Here is a 20,937-nt window from a genome sequence, read left to right as displayed (position 1 = left end):
AAATATACTGTTGGGCCAGTCATTTTTATTAACGATCAGAGCAGCTAACGATCCTCCGTTAGCTGCTAATATACTGTTGGCCAAATTTTAAGCCCAAATATACTGTTGGGTCAGTCATTTTTTCGGTTTTAGCCCAGATATACTGATGGGTCAGTTAAATTTGACCCACAGTCGGCGACCCGCTCTGATACCATGATAGAAATCCATGGGTTCCATCCTAAAACCAATTGGTGATAGGAGGAGGGGCCCATGGATTTCTATCATGGTATCAGAGCGGGTCGCCGACTGTGGGTCAAATTTAACTGACCCATCAGTATATCTGGGCTAAAACCGAAAAAATGACTGACCCAACAGTATATTTGGGCTTAAAATTTGGGCCAGTGGTCTAACGATCGGAAAAAAAATTGGGCCAGTTGTCCAATCGATCAGAAAAAAGTCTAACCCCTCCAAGTTCACCTTGAAGGGTTTGAGGGAGGGTGTTGGCAATTGAAACTAGAAAAATAACATATAACTGTCCCACATCGATGTTAAAAGAAAACTGAAACTAGTATATAAATCCCATGGGCCACTCCTCCTATCACCAATTTATTTTAGGATGGAACCCATAGATTTCTATCAGCCATGAGCATTCTATATTAAGAATTGACTCGTCATGAGGATACCAATCTTGAATGGTGCAAGGTAAAAAACCTTGCTTTCTTCAATATTATGTATGAGCTAAACGTTGAATAGTATGACATGTGACATTCAAAGTTGAACATTGAGCAGTACAAAGGAAATTGCTCCATGGGGCACATAAGGTATGATTTGAAGAACATTAATACTCATTTAAAGTTGGGCATTAAGTTGGACAAGAGACATTGGTCCGTGAGGCACATGAGACATTTGAAGTTCAAGAAGTAATTACCTAGAGTTATGAGTTCTGTACCAAAAGCAAAATGTTACTCCAAAATAGTCTAGGTACAAAATTTGCTAATAGTAGTGGACAAATTTGCCTCTGGGACTGAAAAGAATAAAATGAAAAACAAAATTAGTGTCAAAAAGTAGAAAAGTAGTTCAAACGAAATAAAGTCTTTATTACTCCCTCCGTCCCACAATAATTATCAATTTTTTCCATTTCGGTCCGTCCCATAATAATTATCACACTTCATTTTTACCATAAATGATAGATATGTCTCACATTTAACTAACTCACCTCACCCACATTTTATTATAAAATCAATATAAAAAATGGGTCCCCCATATTTCACTAACTTTTACAATCAACTTTTCTTTACATTTCTTAAAACTCATGCTCGAAATAAGAGTGACAATTATTATGGGACGGAGGGAGTAAAAAACGACTTCTTGTTACCAGTTTTACAAGGTACCACAAATAAGAAATCTGCATTTACTATATACTAAATTTGCAATTCACTCTAAATAAAAAAAACAGAGAAAGTGGATTAATTAATACACCACCTGCATAGAGGCAAATATTTATATTTACCGGGACAGAAGGAGACTAAGAAGAAAAAACAACCCACAAAAAAATTAAAAAATGATTTTACGAACACGCCTGCAATATATTCCCCCTTCTCAAAGAAATAGACTAGTTTGACCATCTTGTGTCGTCCTCGAAAGTTATATCAAGTCTGAATATGAAATATTTTTAACAAATTACACACCATTAATATGTGGACCCTACAGCCCATTAGCAGTACTTTTACTATATTTTTTCTCTTTTTTATTTTTTCTCGTATCTCTCTTATTTTACAAATTAGACATTAAAATTTAAGTTATTTATAAATTTGTTTATTCTTTCATAACAAAATGAGTATTAGTTTGCTACCTTAGTTGTGAAAGATTAGATTATAGCAATCAAATCAAATCAAATCATAACAATTTACAAATATCTATTTTCTGTAAATCAGAAAACTGAAAGTCTTTGGTATGCTAGTTATTCAATATCCAGTCCGCATAGACCGAACAGAAATTCGTTAAATATTTACTTCATTTCACACGGTAATCCAGTCCACAATAAATCAATAACTCATGTCTCATGTAGTTGTGGTCGACGGATTAGCAATACCCAACACGGTAATCCAATGTATTTTCAAGGTCACATCACATTAAATAAATTGTACGGTAGTACTCCCTCCGTTCCAGAATAGTGAACTCATTTTGTCATTTTGGTACATTCCATAATAGTAGAGTCATTTTCCTTTTTAGTAAAAGTCTAACATATTTATTCTCACTTATTTACTCTCTCTTACTTTATTGCTCTTCATCACTCTACTTTTTCCATCTATTTTGTTCTTCTTTTGCATAACTCACTTAACACAATATTTCTTAAATCGCGTGCCAAAAAGAAACGTCTCAACTACCGTAGATTGGAGGGAGTATAACATAACAGGTATTTCATATTTGTATCCACTTCTATTTCAAGATTAGTTCCCTTCATTGGAAGTTATTCCACAATTGAGATGGGAAGGGGAAAATGAAAAAAAATGACAAAACATTATGGAATATGGAGTATATATAATATTTTCTTTGTCGATTGCTAATAATACTATTCCCTTTGTTTCTTTAAAAATAAAATATTTTTTCGGGTTATATTTCATTAAAAATAAAATGTTTCCTAAAATTGAAACAACACTATCTCTACTTTTTCATCTCTTTTAATTTATTATTTCCTTATTAATTTATAAAATAACTCTATATAAAATTTCGTGATGAAAAGTAAATATTTTATTTTTAATGAGATAACGGGAGCGGTATTTTTTGAAAGATATAAATTTTAATATAAAATTATTAAAGTGAAAAAAGAATAAGGGAAAAATAGTTGGGTATGTGTACATGAACAGCTCGGCATAACTAAGTATTCTAAGTTCTTGGAAATTTCGATTTCCCCATACTAGCAACATGATTCAATGACTAACTCAAAAAGAGATATCATTTCACCAATTGGTACCAGACTCGTATACTCTATACTTTTATATTTCAGTACATTTTTCCATTTAGGAAATTTACTTTTTTTTATTCATGCATTCACAGTCTTTAGCCAAGAAAACACATACTAACTCTTTCTTTAAGCACGCTACCAAATCAAGAAACATCAACTCTTTCTTTAAACTTGGTATTTTCATCTGTTCACTCAAATTAACTGCATGAGTTATTTCTCCATTTCAAACTTTTAAACATCTTGACTTTCTTTTGAAGAAGAACAAGTTACCTTTTTCCTCATTGAGCGCGATTGGTGGGAGTGCTAAGAGCATTTTCATCGATTATATAGTCTAGTGGAGCAAGGCTAGACCAAAGATTTTCAAAGAAGACTCTCGGGTTCAGAGCGAGGAAGAATGCTCTGATACCACTCTGTCACGACCGCATTTTCTAAGGATAGAAAACACGGTTGATCGCGACTAGCTGAGGATTTAAGAAGCGGGGATAGAATTTAGGGGAAAATAAAATCAAACATTGGTTGCAAGACATGACTAATCAAGTGATGATACATAGAAGAAAAGATACCCAATCATAAAAACTCGGGTAATTGTTTGTAAAAATTTCAAAATATCAGAGTTTTGAACAAAAAGACCCAAGTCTTTTAAGATGCACAACGGAAACAAATGAACGCGGTTCCTTGTATGAAGACATGAACCTCCGAGAGTCAAAATCTAACTGAATTAAATGTCTTGTCTCAATAGCACTTCTTCCACCACTACGCTGCTCAACCTGCACATTTAGAAATATATGCAGGGCTGAGTACAAAAGTACTCAGTGAACACATTGCCAAAATATACAAATATACATTTGAAAATATTGTCAAGCCATCATCACAGTAACACTCGGGGGTTTATTGAAAAGGCCCGAGCTTACTAAAAATATTCACATTAGGTTGCAACCCCTTTTTCCGGTACTTAGCCATATCTGATCACATTGTGCCGTCGAGATGGTGTTCTCGCACGGTCACCTTCTCTGCCCATCATGTCAGAGGTATTCTCGTGCCGGGAAGGTGGCCACCTTCCACGGTCACCTGCTCTGCCCAACATGTCAGAGGTAGCTTGTGTACACTAGTCCGAGCGGGGACACCACCCTCAATGGGACCCGAATTCGACTTATATCATCATTCATAATTCCTTTGGCCTTAGCCAAACAGATAGGCATCATACAAAAACATTTATGGCAAGACAACATCTTTAAGTATCACGAACATGTGTTCGTGTTTTCATAAAATACGATTTATATTTTTTAGTATAGGAAAGCTCACCTTGATCGTTTAGTTCCCTTAACTTGAATCTTTCGTTCCAAATTTACTTGCGAACGTACCCTTTTGAAAATATCACAATAGGATAATACACTAATTAGACTCAAGGACAAAACTACTTAAATTAGAATGCATGCCTCATAATTGATCTCCCCTTTTTTTCACTTATCTTTAAAGAATTTTTAAAACTCATATTATTTGATGCTTCTTCCACTATTCTCGGGCTTCGACTAAATTAGAACTCCATACATTACTATGAAAATTGGCCCTCATATCTATTTCGGTAAAGAAAAATTTAATCCAAAGATTTGATTTATACTTAAGATTATTGATTTAATTCAAGGAGTAAATTACCTACTTAGCTTCGGAGGTTCAACTTCAATAAGACCAAATTAATTTCACCATTAGAAAACATGAAGATCAAATAAAAATATTAAAAGAACCTTAATTTAAAACAGGCTACAAATGAATATTAAACTTCCTCCTAATAAAGTTTATTTTTGAAACTGGACTACTTTAAATAAATACATTACTACAGTGTCATCTATTAAAGGGAGTTGGGCTGAATTCATATTTTTCACTAACTCAACCCAAATGAATTATCATTAGCCCAACTCTAATTAATATAGTGGCCCAATAAATATTCAACAAAAGAGCAGCCCCCCAATTCAAAATTTTAATTAACTCATATACTCCACCCACTGATCGGTCTCTCTCTCTATCAAACACTATTCAATCTCCTTCCCCAAATTGCACAAAATAGGGAAAAACCCTCCCCCAAATCAGAATTTCCGCCTCCTCACCCAGCTTCACACCTCGCTGCCGTCGACCAGCCATCCCTCCGGCGTCGCCGTCGCTCCACCGCCGGCGTGTTCCTTCCATCAGCTATTTCCTCGCCCCCTCCTTTCTCTCCCTCGGCTCCCCCTCTCCTCTCCTATCTCTCGTCTCTCCCTCTCTTCTTCTCTCTCAGCTTTCTCTCTCTCTCCACTCAGTTTCCAGCCATCTCCGTTGGCATGCACCGCCGATGTCGACCCCCTTCCAAATCGGCTGCCGCCGCCAATTTCAGACATGTATGGTGACCAAAAATAATTACTTGTTGATCTAGTTTCTCTCCTTTTGTTTTATTCACAAAGATTCCATTTTTGATGTCAAAGTTTTGTTATATTTCAAACTTGCAGGTTGTAAAGAATGAAAATCAGTGACGGAGTGCCAAGCTTAGTGACGGAAATCTCACCGGCAGACTCCTATGTCATTTCAAGCTAAGTTCCTATTATCCTTTGAGAATCTGTCATTTTTATGTTCTTGAGATGTTATAGCAACTATGTTCTTGAGGTGTTAAATTGCCTATATGCAATATGTTGTAATACGTGGGAAAAAAGTGAGGTGTTGATGGTACTCACTTCTGTTTGATCGTGAAAAAGGGCTGTTGAATTTGCTTCCTCTCCTCCTGCCTCAGCTTTGTTGGGAGATTGATGTGGAATAATTGTTTATGTGGGGTTTGTGAAGGGAATTTAGGATATCTGATGTGTGTGAAAGAAAATGATTTGCATAAATATACTTATACGTAAAAGATAAAGATGGCAAGTGGTACTTATACATAAAAGATAAAGATGGCAAGTGGCGTATCTTGCAAGATGCAAGTGGCATATCTGGTAAGAATAAGATGCAAGTGGCATATATTCTGTCAGAGAATGATGATATCTACTGCAAATCTTTTAATGCAGCATTTAATGCTGTTGATACACAGGATCGACCCCCTTTTTATTTTATTTTATTTTATTTTATTTGTTTATTAAATTAATTATTTGAGTATTTGTTCACTTATTCATTTAATTTGGTGTAGGTATAATCGGTTCAAGTTCGTGGCTGTCCACGTTGAAGTACCCGATTTTCTTAAAACGCAGGATGTATAAATTAAATTTTGTTGGACTTTTATTGAATGTATCGGGTATTAAAATTTTAATTTTGGGTCTTGATTCTTTTATTATATATATATATTTTTTTATATACTTGGCTGACGTTAGAAACAACAATGACATTCTATCGTAAACAACCCTCTATCGTAGTTCGAAATTAATTATGCAAAAAGTCACTTGTATATATAATTACGCCAACATTATTGTTTCTAATAATATCGTTTTAGCGGGTCGTTACAGCTCCACACCTTTCGTTTCTCGCCACCAGTCATGATCACTTGAAGACTCCATGATTCCACCGGCAATCGTTCACCGTCGACTCTTCCAGCAGTTTTAATCGCTAGAAACTGTTTCATCGCCCAAGTGGCAAAAACAATCTTTACTTGCTTTCTTAGTTTAGCTTCGTATTTCATTTTTATCTCGTTGGATCTACTTTTGGAACTTAATCTCTTGTTGATTCGAAGTATTATGCAGGGATCCAAATGCTATGATGTGGAAGTTGTTTATTTCTCATCTTTTCGTTGCAATCGTATTTCATTCTGCCTAGATTAGCTAGATCTGGTTGTTTGCATAAATTTTCTAAGTATTGAAGCTTGATTTCGTTTGAGTAGGCTAGATCTGAGTTTGTTAGCTAGGATTTCAAGTGTTAAATCGTTCGGTTTGAAGTTGATTACGTGACTGTCGCCACCTTGCATGTTAATCAGTATGTTTAAATCTGGGATTATCGGTAGTTAGTTTTAAAGTTTTGGCTTTTAATTGTGGATCTTAATTTGTGAAAAGTGTTTGTTTGAACTGTTATCCATGGAATCTGTGTTTATCTGAATTTTGTTGCATACTTGTTTGAGAAGACAACATCCACATCCCATTTGTGAACCACTTTTACTTTTCAGCTACTTTACCTTTTGTCCTTCTACTTTTTTCAGACTTTTGGCAGATCTGGCAGTTCATTAGCCAGTTCGGTCGGAGATCCGTTTCTGTCATTGTCACCCCATTTTTAGTAAACTTTCACTTTTCACATGCACTAAAGTCGTACCAACCTACCTTTCACGTACCCAACTGCATCTGTTACGAGAACTTCTTACCAGTCAGTTTTTTTGTCTAGGTAAAACCTCAACCCAAGCGTGGTAGCTAACCAACCCTTCCATATTATCACCACAATCACAACTTGCATCCATCTGTCTCCATGGGATTCGACCCTTGCTCCCACTATACTAGCCAGTAAACGTGGGTTGAGGAAATTGTTGATACTAGGTTTTAGGTCGTCGTGCTAGCAACACAACTAGGTTGGGAATAACCTCCTGATCAGTTGAATACACTAGCCTACACAAACCTTTTGGGTCTATCACCGTGTCACCTAGCCTATGGTACCACTTGTTCGGATCGTCGACTGGAACATTAATTTAATATTTTCTGCCATGGGTAAAGTGTATATTCTTGCGGGACGGACTAAAAAAGAAAGAGTGCATATTCTTGTGTGACGGATGGAGTATTAATTTCCCGATTGTAATGCAATAATTTAAATAAACTACAAAGATTTAAATAATTCATTTTTGGATAACAATGCGAAGATTTATATAATTTATTTTGAGATAATATACATAGATTAATAATACCATAAAAAATTTTTGCCCTTAAAAAACCACAAAAGAAGTACATATACATTCGACAATCACAAGTTTAGTCCTCAAATCAAACTAAATGGACAAATATACCCCTCAAGAGCTAAAGGATAAAGTAGTAAAAATTGGGATTGAATTTGGGATTTATGGAACTTTTTGAATGAAAATGTGATTTTATAAATGTTTTTTTTAATAAAAAACACCCATAATTGGCGGGGGGTTAGGCAGACCCCCAACCCGTGAATAAAATCAAAATATAAAGTTCCCCGATCCTAGCCCAAAAGTGACTAGGATCGAAAGCAAGAACATGAAGAGAAAACAAACTGAAGTTCCCACAAGTCGGGATATTCCATGCTATCAAAACTAAACTAGGAACCAAATGAAAAATAAAATAAAAAGAACAACCATATAGTCACAATCAATCCACATCTCTGCGTCGGAAACGAAAGTTAGGATATCCTAGCTAATCCATCCTAACAAGCGCCTTTAGGTATCGAGGCTCAAAGACTGAATCATAATATGTCATAGTAGGGGTCTGAATGAAAATGTGATTTTATAAATGTTGGGTACTAAAAAGGTGCAAATTTCATTTTCTAGGTACTAGTTCACTCAACTATTTATTATCAATTTTTCAAAACTAGTGCAAAAAAAGAAATGTGATATTTGTTATGGGACGGAGGGAGTACCTTTTTAGGCCCTATACTATCTATGATGTACATTTACCGTACTTATACTTTAAAATACATATTTGAATTTTCTATACTATCCATTTTGATCGTTTCAGATGTTTTTGCACTTTTTTAACAATTTTTTTAAAAATGCCCTCAAATTCATTAAGATCATTTTTGTACATTTGCTCTTCAATGACCTCTTTCAATGACCTGAAATGAAATTTGTTTATTTAGGAAATGAAATGAAATTTGTTACTATTATGGGTATGTGATTTGTGACTTATTCGAATGATTTACCAATTATTGTCAAGACTGGTTTATAGTGTGCAGTTTATGAAACCGTGGTTGAGTTAAATATAATTTGTGATAAAAAAATTTCTAATAAATTTTTTATTTAAATATAATTTGAAATTTTAAGTAAAGTTCATATAAATTAAATTATCATAGTATTAGAGGATTGATTTACTGTGTACAAATTTTATTCTATTTCTCTCCAAATTTAGAAAAAAATGATGGCAGTCTCTCAAATCACAAATATACTAAAATACCCCTAAAGGACTGAAGGATATATTTTAAAAAGGTACAAAAAGTGCAAATGTCCTTACAAATGAGTAATACCTATTTTTATGTCGCATACAATTTGAGTTTTTAAATAGTCTATAACATTATTTTCATAGCTTCGGGTCTTAAACTATTATGAAATGATACAATTTTTAGTGTTCCCGCTTCCACCGTCGTTGGCAAGCAAGCTTTAAGTGTCAGCGGTTGTTTGTTAGACAACAAAAGGAGCAACCTCTCCACCAAAACAATGAAGCCACTACGTTACTCGATGATTGGGCAAAGGCGGGTATGAGAACACAAGGGCCCGATCGCAATTTCTGTTTAGAGAGTGACGGTGAAGAGTTTACCACCGATGACGAGGTCAGCAGCGCTGTCGCACGATGACCGTGGTCAGTGAGGCAGCGAGTGGCGGTTATTAGATTGATGTCGGTTACGAATACTTGTAAAGTGCAATATATTGTAATTTGTACATGTATTGTTCAGTTATTTTATTTTTCACTGCCATGTCTTACTTTTAATTTAACTTATTCATTGTATTGTTAAAATTAATTTTTATACGTTATAATTACATATCGAAATACCTAAAAGAAGAAAGAAAACCGAGAAACCTCCAAAACCAAAATCAGAACCAAACATTGAAAATTGCTGAAAAACTAGCGGTTAAGAACTGAAACCGCTAAATATGCTCACGAGCTAGTTCCAAAATCATGATTTTCTAAAATCAAAACCGATGGTTCCACATTGTAACCGTCAATTTACGGACATTGGGCATCTATAGATGAAGTTTTCATCGTTCCTCATTATGTGTCTCAGTTTTCTACTTTTGTCATTCCCTTATTAATTGTCCCACTTCATTATCTTCATTACTTCATATTAACTCATTTTACTTGCATGTGTTTAATTTGCAAATTCTACTAAGCATTTCTCACCAAAAAGATAAGTTTATATTCTCCATACATCTATATCTATATATATTTAAAGGGGGAGTTTTGTTAACAATGAACATAATTCACTTTAAAATAATTCACTTAATGTGAATGAGAGTATACTTTGGATACATGAAGGTATTTGATCTCCCTTTTTGTTATAAATATCATTAAGTTTGTTAGCATATGCTTTGCCCCCAGAACCCATTTTATGTGCACATTTTCTTTTTTTTTTTACATTTTATTTAATAACATGCATATTCTTAAATATAAACATCATTAGAGCATCCACAATGGATGCCCGATCGCTCAAGATCGAGCTCGGGCGTCCTCGGGCATCCATTGCAGGCGCCCGATGTTGATTTGTAAGTTGATTTAAGTTGATTTGTCCATGTTGTAAAATTATTTAAGTTGATTTGTCCAATTAAATAATTATTTTTATGTTGTTATTTTATTAATACCCCTTCGTCCCACTCAAGATGACCACATTCTTGAGTGAGACGAGGTTTTAGGAAGTGTTATTAGGTGGAATAAAGTAGATAGAGAAAATGTAGTTGGATATTTTAATGAGGTGAGAGGAGAGAGAATGTTATTTCTAAAATTGAAAAGTGGTCATCTTTATTGGGACAAACAAAAAAGGAAAGATGGTCATCTTGAATGAGACGGATGGAGTATTGTTTTGCATTATTCTCCTTTTTTCAAATTTAGCTTATGTAAATTTATTTTCGTTTGTTTTTTATAGTATAAAAAATCCAAAATAATTAACCGATAATGGAAATATTTGATTACAAATTATAGTGATTTTTTAAATTTAAAAAGTAGTTATTTCTTGGATTTATAATTAATTTATTAATTATTATTATTATCTACTTTTAATAAATAATGTTTATTTACTATTTTTGATAAAGTTTTTTGATATTATAGTCAATTTTTTAAGAAAATACAATGGCGCGTGCATTGAGTTACTAGTAGTTCTAAATTCTAACAAGCCTTATCATTCAAAGCAAACAAGCCTTACTAATATTAAAAAGTAGGTAATGGAAATCCGGGTAGCGCTAAACCATTTTTGTGGGAGAAACGAAGGAGAAGGCATGGCAAGCAGCCAAACCGAAACTGAGGTCATATTGAAACTGTTCGTTACCTGTAAAGTTGACGTCCAAATGCAATTCAAAGACCACCATTTTCTTCTTCATTGAAAGAACTTCGCGTGGATACCTTGTATGCCTCAATCGAAGTCCGGATGAAAAGGTTATGGCCGTTCGATGAGGACTGCACATAGCAGTACGAACCTGGCGACCTGCTAGTTTTGTACGGCGATTACAACAGCATTTCCAGCTAATCGCCAGCTTCGGACACTGACGAACTCAGTGACTCACTGGAATAGGAACAAGCGCAGGCGGGATTTTTTTAATATATTTGAGTGCCTTTTCATATTCGACCCTAGTTTAAATATTTTTTTGACTCTTTCCATTCCACCTTCCATTTATAAATAGGGCATTTGCTTCTTTTGTAATAGATAGATTAGAGTTGAGTTAAAAGAGTGTCTCCTTTGAGAGAGTCCCTCCCCATGTTGGGTGAGATGAATGTTTGGAAAAATCCATGGCCGAGCTATAGTTACTTGGTGGTTGGCCTGGGGTTAGTGATAGGGATCTCTCGTTGCCTGAACCCTTCACCAAATACCTTCAGCCATATCTCCTCAACAATCAACACGACATATCTTTTCCTATTTAGCATATCTTTTTTATTTAGCATATGTCTTAGTTATCTTTATTTATTTTCCATATCTTTTATAAGCTTTTATTTAATTATCTATCTTGATTAGCAAGATAAGTTTTAGGGTTTAGAATTCTATAAATAATAGAATTCGATAGTATTTTCATCATTGAGAAATAAAGTTAAACTTATTATCATTCCCGGTTCTGGCAGACATCGCCCCCTAGCACCTCAACTAGGGTTTATCTTCTCCTCTATTTCTTCGTTCAAATCGTGGTGCTCAGGCTCGATAGGTCAAGGACAATGTAGCTAGTGGCAGAGCTTGAGTGAGAGTATACCCTAGGGGCGGAGCTCTAAAGAGTATACCTCTAGTGCGGAGCTCGAACGAAAGTATACCCTAGTGTCGTGTAGCTAGCGAGAGAGTCGATATAAATGGTTGCTTGGATGAAAGTTGCCTGATGTGAATCAAATTTACATTGTTATTCCCATAACTTTACATGATTTATATAGTTTGATGCTTGCAAAAGTGCGTTTTATGGTGTAGGAAGAGGAGTAAATGGTGAAACAAAGAAGGAAGCTCGGAGGGTGAAAAGCTGTGCAGAAAGCTCTCAAAAGTGGCCACCCGGCCGGGTTAATTTCATGCCCAATAATTCACCCGGCCGGGTGATTTTCACGAGGCATGGAAAGTCCAGGAGGGGTCGATTTCATGTCACCCGGCCGGGTGATTTTTCAGTTGAAAAATACCACCCGGCCGGGTAGTTCATTTTAACTGCTATATTGCAGTTTTGTGGCGGTTTGAAAAATGAGTAAAGGGAACGGAGAGAGTGACCGCAATTGAGGCTCAACTGGCGGACATTAGCACTTAAATGTCGTCGATGACAAAGGCAGTTAAATCTCTTCAATTGACTCCTCAACCCCAAGCTGTGACTGTGATGAGATGTGGGTTGTGCCAAGGTGGGCACCATACTGATCAGTGCCCAAGTCTTCAAGGACCTCCCGTGGAGGATGTGAACTACATTGGTAACAATCGCCAAGGGTTCAATCAAGGCAACCAATACAACAATCAGCAAAATTGGAGGCCTCAGCAAACGAGTTGGAATCAAGCTGGTCCTAGCAACACTTCGGGGACTCAATGGAGGAACAACACTCAACCTCCGGGTTATGAGAAGAAGCCATCAGTCGAGGATCAATTGGGACAGATTCTCTCGTTTATGACTAAGAGTCAAAGGGAGAATAAGAATTTCAAAGAGAAGACGGTGGAAAAGTTTGGTCAGATGGAAGCTACAATGAGGAACCTCGAGACTCAAATCGGGCAGCTAGCTACATCATCACATACAAGAATCCCGAATACCATCCCAAGCAATACGGTGCCCAATCCTAAGGGCTATGAGCAGTGCAAGGCAGTTAAGCTAAGAAGTGGTCGCGAGTTAGGTTCGACACCATTAATTGACGGCCAAGGTACTTCCGGCATCTCACACGCGGGGGCGGATGAGATGTTAGGCTTGCATTCCTCGCACGCACGGGCGGACGAGGTATGTAAGGGAGGTCCCAAGTTGGTGCAAGGTGCCCAACATGGTCAAGTTCAGGCTGCATCTGGCAGCAAGAAGTATGGTGAAGAATCCGATTCGAGTGGAAAAATTCGAGTAGAGAAGGATATCCGCAAAAAGATCCCGCTAAGTCCGGCAATGGACCCGAAGTGTCCATTTAATTTTCCAGATTTTATCACCCCGCCTCCTTTCCCAATCGAGAAGAAGAAGACAAAGAAAATAACTCAAGAGAAAAGACTCGATTGGATGATGAGTATCATTAGGAAAGTCAGAGTAGATGTGTCCTTAGTGGATTTGTTCCTACACTTTCCTAAATTCTCCAAGTTTTTTAAGGACCTTATCGCAAAAAATGAGAAGATACAAGAGGATGGTGTGGTGAGATTGAGCGCATTTTGCTCACAATTGGTGAAGGGGAAGATACCTGCGAAGAGACAAGACCCTGGGAGTTGTGTGATCCCATGTGAGATGGGAGATAAAAAGTTCCCAAAGTGCCTACTTGATCAAGGCTCGGGAATATCATTGATGGCTCTGAAGACGGCGAGGTCAATCGGTCTACAAGCGAGGATTGAGTCAATAGATATTGAGCTACAATTGGCGGATCACTCAATTGTGAAGCCACTAGGGATTATCAAGGATGTCTTGGTGAAGGTGGACAAGTTTGTACTCCCGGTCGACTTTATTGTCCTAGAGATGGAAGAGGACAAGGACATGCCTATCCTCTTTGGTAGGCCATTCTTAGCGACCGGGGATGTTGTGATTAAGACCAAGACAAACACGGTGGTGTTTCGAGTAGATGGTGAAGAGCTGGTGATCGAGCAAGAGAAGGCGGAGAAGCGCCTATGGGAGCTTGGATAGAGGTAGACAAAGATGAAGAAGGTCGAGCCAACGACTATAAACAAAGGCACTGATTGGGAGGCAATCCAAGTTTTTATGTTTTTATTTTTTGGTTTCATATGTTGGAGGTTCTGTTTGCTCAATTCTTTCCTCTAACATTTATTTTGAATTGAGTGTTTCTTTTTTGTAGTTTTTGTTCTTTTTGTAGGAGCATCATGGAGAGCGGATTGGAGCTTAGGAGGATGCACACCTGCAAAGGATTTTTACACCCACCCTCTCACCCGAATGCACTATGGATATCACGCCAAGTTTGGGGGAGTTTTCTTTCCCTTTACTTTATTTGTCTTCTTTGCATGCATTGGGGACAATGATGCATTCAAGTTTGGGGGGGTTGTGAATGATTTGTGATGTATATTTTTGGGTGTATTGCTTGATAAAGATGTTTTGAATCTATGTAGTTGACGGGTGCATGCTTTATCTTCGGCTTTCTGGTTAGGAAATCTTGCTTAATTTTACTTGAACTTTGAAGCTTAGGATGAATGGAATGAGTGCATGAATTTATTTGAAAGAGCATGTTGTGATTACAACCGATTTCTTGAGTTGAGGAGAGTATGAAAATCGCATGTCTTGTGAAAATTATTTTGGGGTGATTTGCTTTATCGAGTGAACTGCTTGCGTGCGTTTGTGTTAACGATTTGGGAGGATAAGGCACTAGGATGAACTCCATGGCCAAATGATCACATGCCTAGTCCATCAAATGATCCCCTAGAAGCCACTTTGAGCTTAATCTCCTATTGTTCGTGTAAACACTTAGCCGATCACTTAGCTACTTAAATAAGCCTCATTTTAGCCTCATCGATAGACCTTGCTACTATCAGGGTGCTAAATACAAGTTTGAGCTTTGTGGTTTGAGTTTAAGTGCTGGGTGGTGAATTTTAAAGAGTAGACATTTCTAGACTTGATGTAATGTGAAAATATTGAAGTTCTTAAAAAAAAGAAAAAAAAAGACGACCTCTAAATTTGCAAGAGTCGAGGTCTTATTTAGAAAAGAAAAATAAAAGAAATGAAAGAAGAAAAAAAAATTGTGAAATAAAGTTAGAGCTTCCATTTGTTTTTAAGATGTAATCTTGTCTAGAATGATCTCAAGTTTGGGGGAGTGAGTTTGGTTGTAAAATCTTGTTGTTCGATCTTTGGAAGGGAGTTGTAGGAGGGAAGAATTTGGCACTCAAATGTGTAGCCTTTGAGCTCACTATCCATATTTATCCTACCTCATCCTTAGCCCCATTACAACCTTGAATTAAGACCTTAGACCTTATTGTTGATGTTTGTGGATGTTTTGTAAATAACTTGGTAGAGTTAATGAAGTTTGATTTGAAATCCGTGAGTCTATGTGGTAAGTAATGCTTGACGAGTCAATGATGACGGTTTGAGTTGTATGATCACATGTTTGGACTTACTTTGAAATGCACATTGACTTGAAGTTTTAAGTTGATAAGTGTTGGTTCTTGAGAGTGGGAAATCTTGATTGGAATTGTTGGAGGTTTAGACTTTGTCATTCATGTCTCTACGTGATTCATTCTTTTGAAAACTTTTGAAAAAACTTTTGTGAGTTGAACTTCAAAGTGTTGTGTTTTATATGATCTTGCCCGAGGACGAGCAAGTAAATAAGTTTGGGGGTATTTGATGTGAATCAAATTTACATTGTTATTCCCATAACTTTACATGATTTATATAGTTTGATGCTTGCAAAAGTGCGTTTTATGGTGTAGGAAGAGGAGTAAATGGTGAAACAAAGAAGGAAGCTCGGAGGGTGAAAAGCTGTGCAGAAAGCTCTCAAAAGTGGCCACCCGGCCGGGTTAATTTCATGCCCAATAATTCACCCGGCCGGGTGATTTTCGCGAGGCATGGAAAGTCCAGGAGGGGTCGATTTCATGTCACCCGGCCGGGTGATTTTTCAGTTGAAAAATACCACCCGGCCGGGTAGTTCATTTTAACTGCTATATTGCAGTTTTGTGGCGGTTTGAAAAATGAGTAAAGGGAACGGATGGGACGTGACAAGAGGGGGATTAGGAAAAGAAAAAGGTGGGGAGAGAGAGATAGATGTGACGTGAGGGAGCTTTAATGATTCACCAAAAAAATTGAGGAAGGAGGTGGCGGCGAATTCAGAGTTTCTGCCATCATTCCGACGCTCCGTTTCAGAATCCCAATTCCACTCAACGAGAGCAAGCTTCCTACGGTTTTCATTGCATATTTCACCATGTTTCTAGGCTAAGCTCTCTATGTTGCTCCGAGTTGTAATCTAGGCTTTGTATGGATGTTTTTACATCCATGAACTCATATGTTTGTGTCCAACAATGTGCTTAATATTTTTCACTATATTTTTGGCTAATAATGTAGTGTTGTTATTTCCTATGCTATTGTCTCTTTAACATAGTTTAGAAATGATTGATTGTTGGATTGCTATCGAATTAGAATTGTTCAGAGGATAATTTGATAGTGGATTAAGTAGGAGATTATAGTAGAGGATCTTTTACTCCCGTGCTTCCGCAGGAGTTTAATATCTTTGAAAATTAATTCATGGAACAAGTGTTCAGCTGACTGTGAATTATACGTCACAAACATGTTCAGTGTACGTGATTAGGTTGATGTTTTAATCCCTTCTTATGTTTCATTGTTAAAGGTGTAGAACAATACAAGCCTAGTGAGCAACTTGGAGTGGCATATTTTCCCGTTCGAATAGTCTTCCTTTAGTTAACTTGTAGCTTTATTTTGTCGATAACTTTTGGAAATCAAAATCTTCAAAACAAAATACTTTCTTTTATGTGTTTTCTTAATTTTGGAGTTAACTAATCTTTACCTTCCCTGTGGATCGACACTCGAAGTATTACAATCGACACTGTATTCTTGCAGTATTGCTGTAATATTAGAGTTTATTAAATAGACTTGTGTGATAATACACTTGATAATAAAACTCGAAATTTACACATCATTGCCAATGGTTGTCATCTTCTTTTTGGTGGAGGCCCTTCGGTTTCCAAGAGGTCATTTGTTCACTCCTCAATTTCTTCCATTTCGATTCCCCCATCCGATCTATTTTTGTTCTATCTTGTTATGGGGTGGAACACCTATCCTTTTTAGTGTAGTATTTATTTAAGTTTCAATGTAATGTGTTTTTATGTTATTGTTGTAGTGTTTTTAGTTTGTAATTTAATTGTGTGGCTTTTACAAGAACAAGTCTTGGGCTAATTTTGCAGATTCTCATCAATAGGATTCACATTCCAATAACTTTTCACTCTATTTTCTTTTACCTTTCTTCAAACCGATGTCAGAGACAAAGTGGAACACCTATTGAGGGATTGAGGAATTATTTGTCTAATACCAAGGTGGCATTATGACATGGTATGTCTAATCACTATTTATTTGACATATGGAAATAAATTTACACCTAAACTAATTTCACTTCATGGAGCATTAACGCTTTTTTAGAAAAAAGGCTAAAATATGGTAACATTTTTGAACTCCTATATATACAATATAAAGATAATATATGCATTTATATGTACACATTTATTATATATTACATGTAAATATATTTTGCTATTAATTTTGTATTTAAATTTTGCTCACTAATTTTGATGGAATAATTATTTATTCTGTTTCATTTAATAAACATATCTCACATTTCAATAATCTAATTCATAAATAGTGACTTAATTTTTTTAATTTTTATATGATATTAGTCATGTAACATATATCACAATAAATCGTATAGAAAATACTCTGTAATTGTTTTTATAATTATTGTTGTAGTAGTGATCATCACACTAAATTGTGTAGTACTGCTATATCTATTTAATTATTTTAATCAGATTAAAACTTTTATCATCAATTGATAATATAAGTTTTACTATATTTATGATTTAGAATGTAATTTTAATTGGATTAGAATTTTTTTGATCAATTGATATGATTAGTTTTAATTATTTTTAATTTAGTATGTAATTTCTACGTTTGTGGAAGTAATCTCTAAGTACAATACTCCCTCCGTCCCGGACTACTTGCACTTATTTCCTTTCTGGGCGTCTCAAGTTATTTGCACTCTTTCCATTTTTAGTAAAAATTATCACCTACAGCCGCAATTGTTGAATTTGCTATACACTCATTCCTTAATCTCGGTGCCGAAAAGGAAATGTGCGAGTAGTCCGGGACGGAGGGAGTATTTTATTTTAGACTATGACTATCTGAACAGAAATTAAATATAATAAAATTATTTGTAGTCATCTTTTTATAAATAGCTCCTACACTTTATATACAATATACTCCTTATGTATATGGATGCAAAGTATATTGTATACATAGGAAGTTCGAAAATGTTACAATATTTTAGCCTTTTCCAAAAAAGTTAAGCTCCATCAAGTGAAATTAGTTTAGGTGTAAATTTATTCAACAATGTCAAATAAATAATGGTGTCAAAATGCCACCTTGATGTGGCTTGACTAGTGAATATTTTCTCCGGTAAGCATATACTATAGGAGGATAGAGTAGTTCAGTTTCGTTCAAGTTTGGAACCGAATCATACATGTGTATATATAGGAATATAAAGGATAAAAAGATGGAACTGTATAAGTTCAAAACATGGAAAAAGTTTGGTAAGAAATAATCAACTAATATAATATCGATAGTAGTAGAGAAACTCAAATTCTACCATCACTTTTGACATATATTTACCTGAAACAATGAATCTTTCCTCAGTATTTGGCTGATGGTATTGAACTGGACTCCCAATCAAAATTGCTGTTTTGCATCTGCTGCATGTCCGGCGCCATCTCCGACACACTCCACACCTTAACCGACTTGTCAAGGCTCCCACTGTACACCACCCACTTATCGTCCTCCTTGTCCTTCTCCACCGCCAAACACTTCACCGGCCCCGTGTGCCCCGTCAGCACCGATAGGCACGTGTGCACCTGACCCTCCCTCCGCCACACGCATATCGTCTTGTCCGCCGACCCACTGAACACCAAGCTCCCTGCCGCCGCCAGGCACAGCACCGCCAGCTTGTGCCCCTTCAGCACCCCTCCGTGTGCCAGCTGCTTCTCCACCTCCCAGAAGTTCACCACCCCGTCCGATGACCCTGAGTAAACCACCTGTTCACAAATGAAAGAAAAATAAATATAACAATAAATGACATGGGTGCGTAAAAAGAGAATTAGAAATAACTGAATCAATTATATAAGTCATAGTTAATTATAGGAGGATGGAATCCTAAGATTTCTATTCATTTATCAAAGCAGCCAAATTTCATTGACCAAACAATATATTTGGACTAAAAACTGAAAAATTGGTTAACCCAACAGTAAATTTTGGCTTAATTTGGGTCAGTTCGATTAAGAGCGGGCCCAATCAATTAGAAAAAAGTTCAACCACGCTAAAGTTCATTTTAAAGGGTTTAAGGGAAGATGTTGGTAGATGAACGAAAAGTAAATAATTCCATCGTCCTATAGAAATAAGTCATATTTCATTTTTCATCTGTCTCATAGAAATAGTCAATTCTTTTCTAGTTCTCTTTAATTTATCATTTATGGACCTACAATTCACTACACAGTTTCAACTTCATTAATTTATCAATTACGTATTAAAACTCTTGTCACCTAAATGGTCTATTTCTATGAGACGGAGGGAGTATAATAATATCCTAAATTTGTTTATAGAGATAACTGAAACCACTTTATGAGTTTGTCGTCCTATAACCAATCAGTTTTAGATATTTCTCTCACCACCTTATCCGTGTCGCTAACGGCCAGCGCCGTCACCGCCGACTCCTGCGTAAGCAGAGTCTTCACCAGCGTATGCTTGCACGACTTCCCCTTCTGCTCCCTCTTCCACGCCTTCACCTTCCCGTCTGCGGAGCCCGTATACACCATCGCCCCGGTGCTCGCCACCACAGAATTAACCGCGTCATCGTGCGCCTTGACAGACTCCAAACATTTTGAATTCTCCGGCCGCCACACCTTAAAAGTCTTGTCCCAGGAAGCCGAGTACAGCATCCCGGTGTCCTTATCCATGCTGAGGCACGAAATGGCGTCCGTGTGCTTGATCCACACGGCGCTCTTCTTGCGCCGGTGCTCAACATAGTTCCCAGGCTTGATGGACGCTTTAAAGATGTCAAAGAAAGTGGGCATTGTGCCCGAACGCTTGTACACGCTCGGGTTCTTAGGACTAATCTTCCAGACGCGGATCTTTCCGTCCTGGTGGCCGGTGAAGATCTTGTTGTCAGCGATGATGATGGCCTTAACGAGGCCGCTGTTGGACTTGAAGGCGGAGAAGTCCTTCATACTCTTCCAGACGCGGATGTTCTTGCTGTCGGAGCCCGTGTAGAGGATGTCGTCCTTGGCCGCGAGGGAGTAGATGTGGCCTTCCTCGCGGACGAGGGAGCCGATGAGGCTGTTCTGGAGTTGCTGCTGCTTGGTCGAGGCGGACCAGGCGCTGCCGAAGGGGCCAGGCTGGTTCCAAGGGGACATCATCATTGGGGAGCCCTCGCCGCTGTTGCGGTTGGTGTCGTAGCCGTTGAAGCTGCTGTCGCGGTAGTCGTCGTTGTCGCCGCTTGAGGACGACATGTTGTTACCTGCCATGCTCTTCTTCTCGGATGACATTTTGCTTCGTTATTTATTTTTATGAGAAGGGTTGGGATGATGAGAAGAAAAGAGGAAGAGAAAGAGGGTGATGGGGAGAGATTTCAGGGGAGATATTAACGGCTAAACTATTTAATTTTGTTATCACAATTCTAACGATCATTGCTATGTCTTAATTTTTTTTTATCATAATTCTAACGATCGTTGCTACTTATGTCTTAATTTTGTCGACCGTACCATTCCCACAACATGTACTTGCTGATCATTCTTTAATG

General features: G+C 37.0%; 1 protein-coding gene and 1 long non-coding RNA gene across 2 annotated transcripts; one reads left to right on the top strand and one right to left on the bottom strand.

Moving 5' to 3' along the window:
- The first annotated feature begins 4,314 nt into the window (after window positions 1-4,314).
- LOC121761938 lies at window positions 4,315-6,250 on the top strand. The gene is made up of 2 exons (XR_006042131.1): window positions 4,315-5,313; window positions 5,422-6,250. It is a non-coding gene; the product is annotated as an uncharacterized LOC121761938 (long non-coding RNA).
- A 12,528-nt stretch (window positions 6,251-18,778) lies between these two features.
- LOC121761924 (protein JINGUBANG-like) lies at window positions 18,779-20,647 on the bottom strand. The gene is made up of 2 exons (XM_042157637.1): window positions 19,811-20,647; window positions 18,779-19,177 (listed from the first exon to the last, which is right to left on the bottom strand). The coding sequence occupies exons 1-2, from the start codon at window positions 20,645-20,647 to the stop codon at window positions 18,779-18,781; spliced, it is 1,236 nt and encodes a 411-aa protein (XP_042013571.1).
- Window positions 20,648-20,937: the final 290 nt, after the last annotated feature.

Source organism: Salvia splendens, chromosome 13, assembly GCF_004379255.2.
Source record: "Salvia splendens isolate huo1 chromosome 13, SspV2, whole genome shotgun sequence".
Classification (NCBI taxonomy): domain Eukaryota; kingdom Viridiplantae; phylum Streptophyta; class Magnoliopsida; order Lamiales; family Lamiaceae; genus Salvia; species Salvia splendens.
Note: the sequence above shows the minus strand (reverse complement) of the source record. Positions and strands in the feature narration are given on the sequence as shown.

Coding starts and splice junctions, on each gene's coding strand:
- LOC121761924 (XM_042157637.1), bottom strand. CDS start 20,647: ATGTCGTCCTCAAGCGGCGACAACGACGACTACCGCGACAGCAGCTTC. Junction 19,178..19,810: donor CCGTTAGCGACACGGATAAG/GTGGTGAGAGAA, acceptor ATTTGTGAACAG/GTGGTTTACTCAGGGTCATC.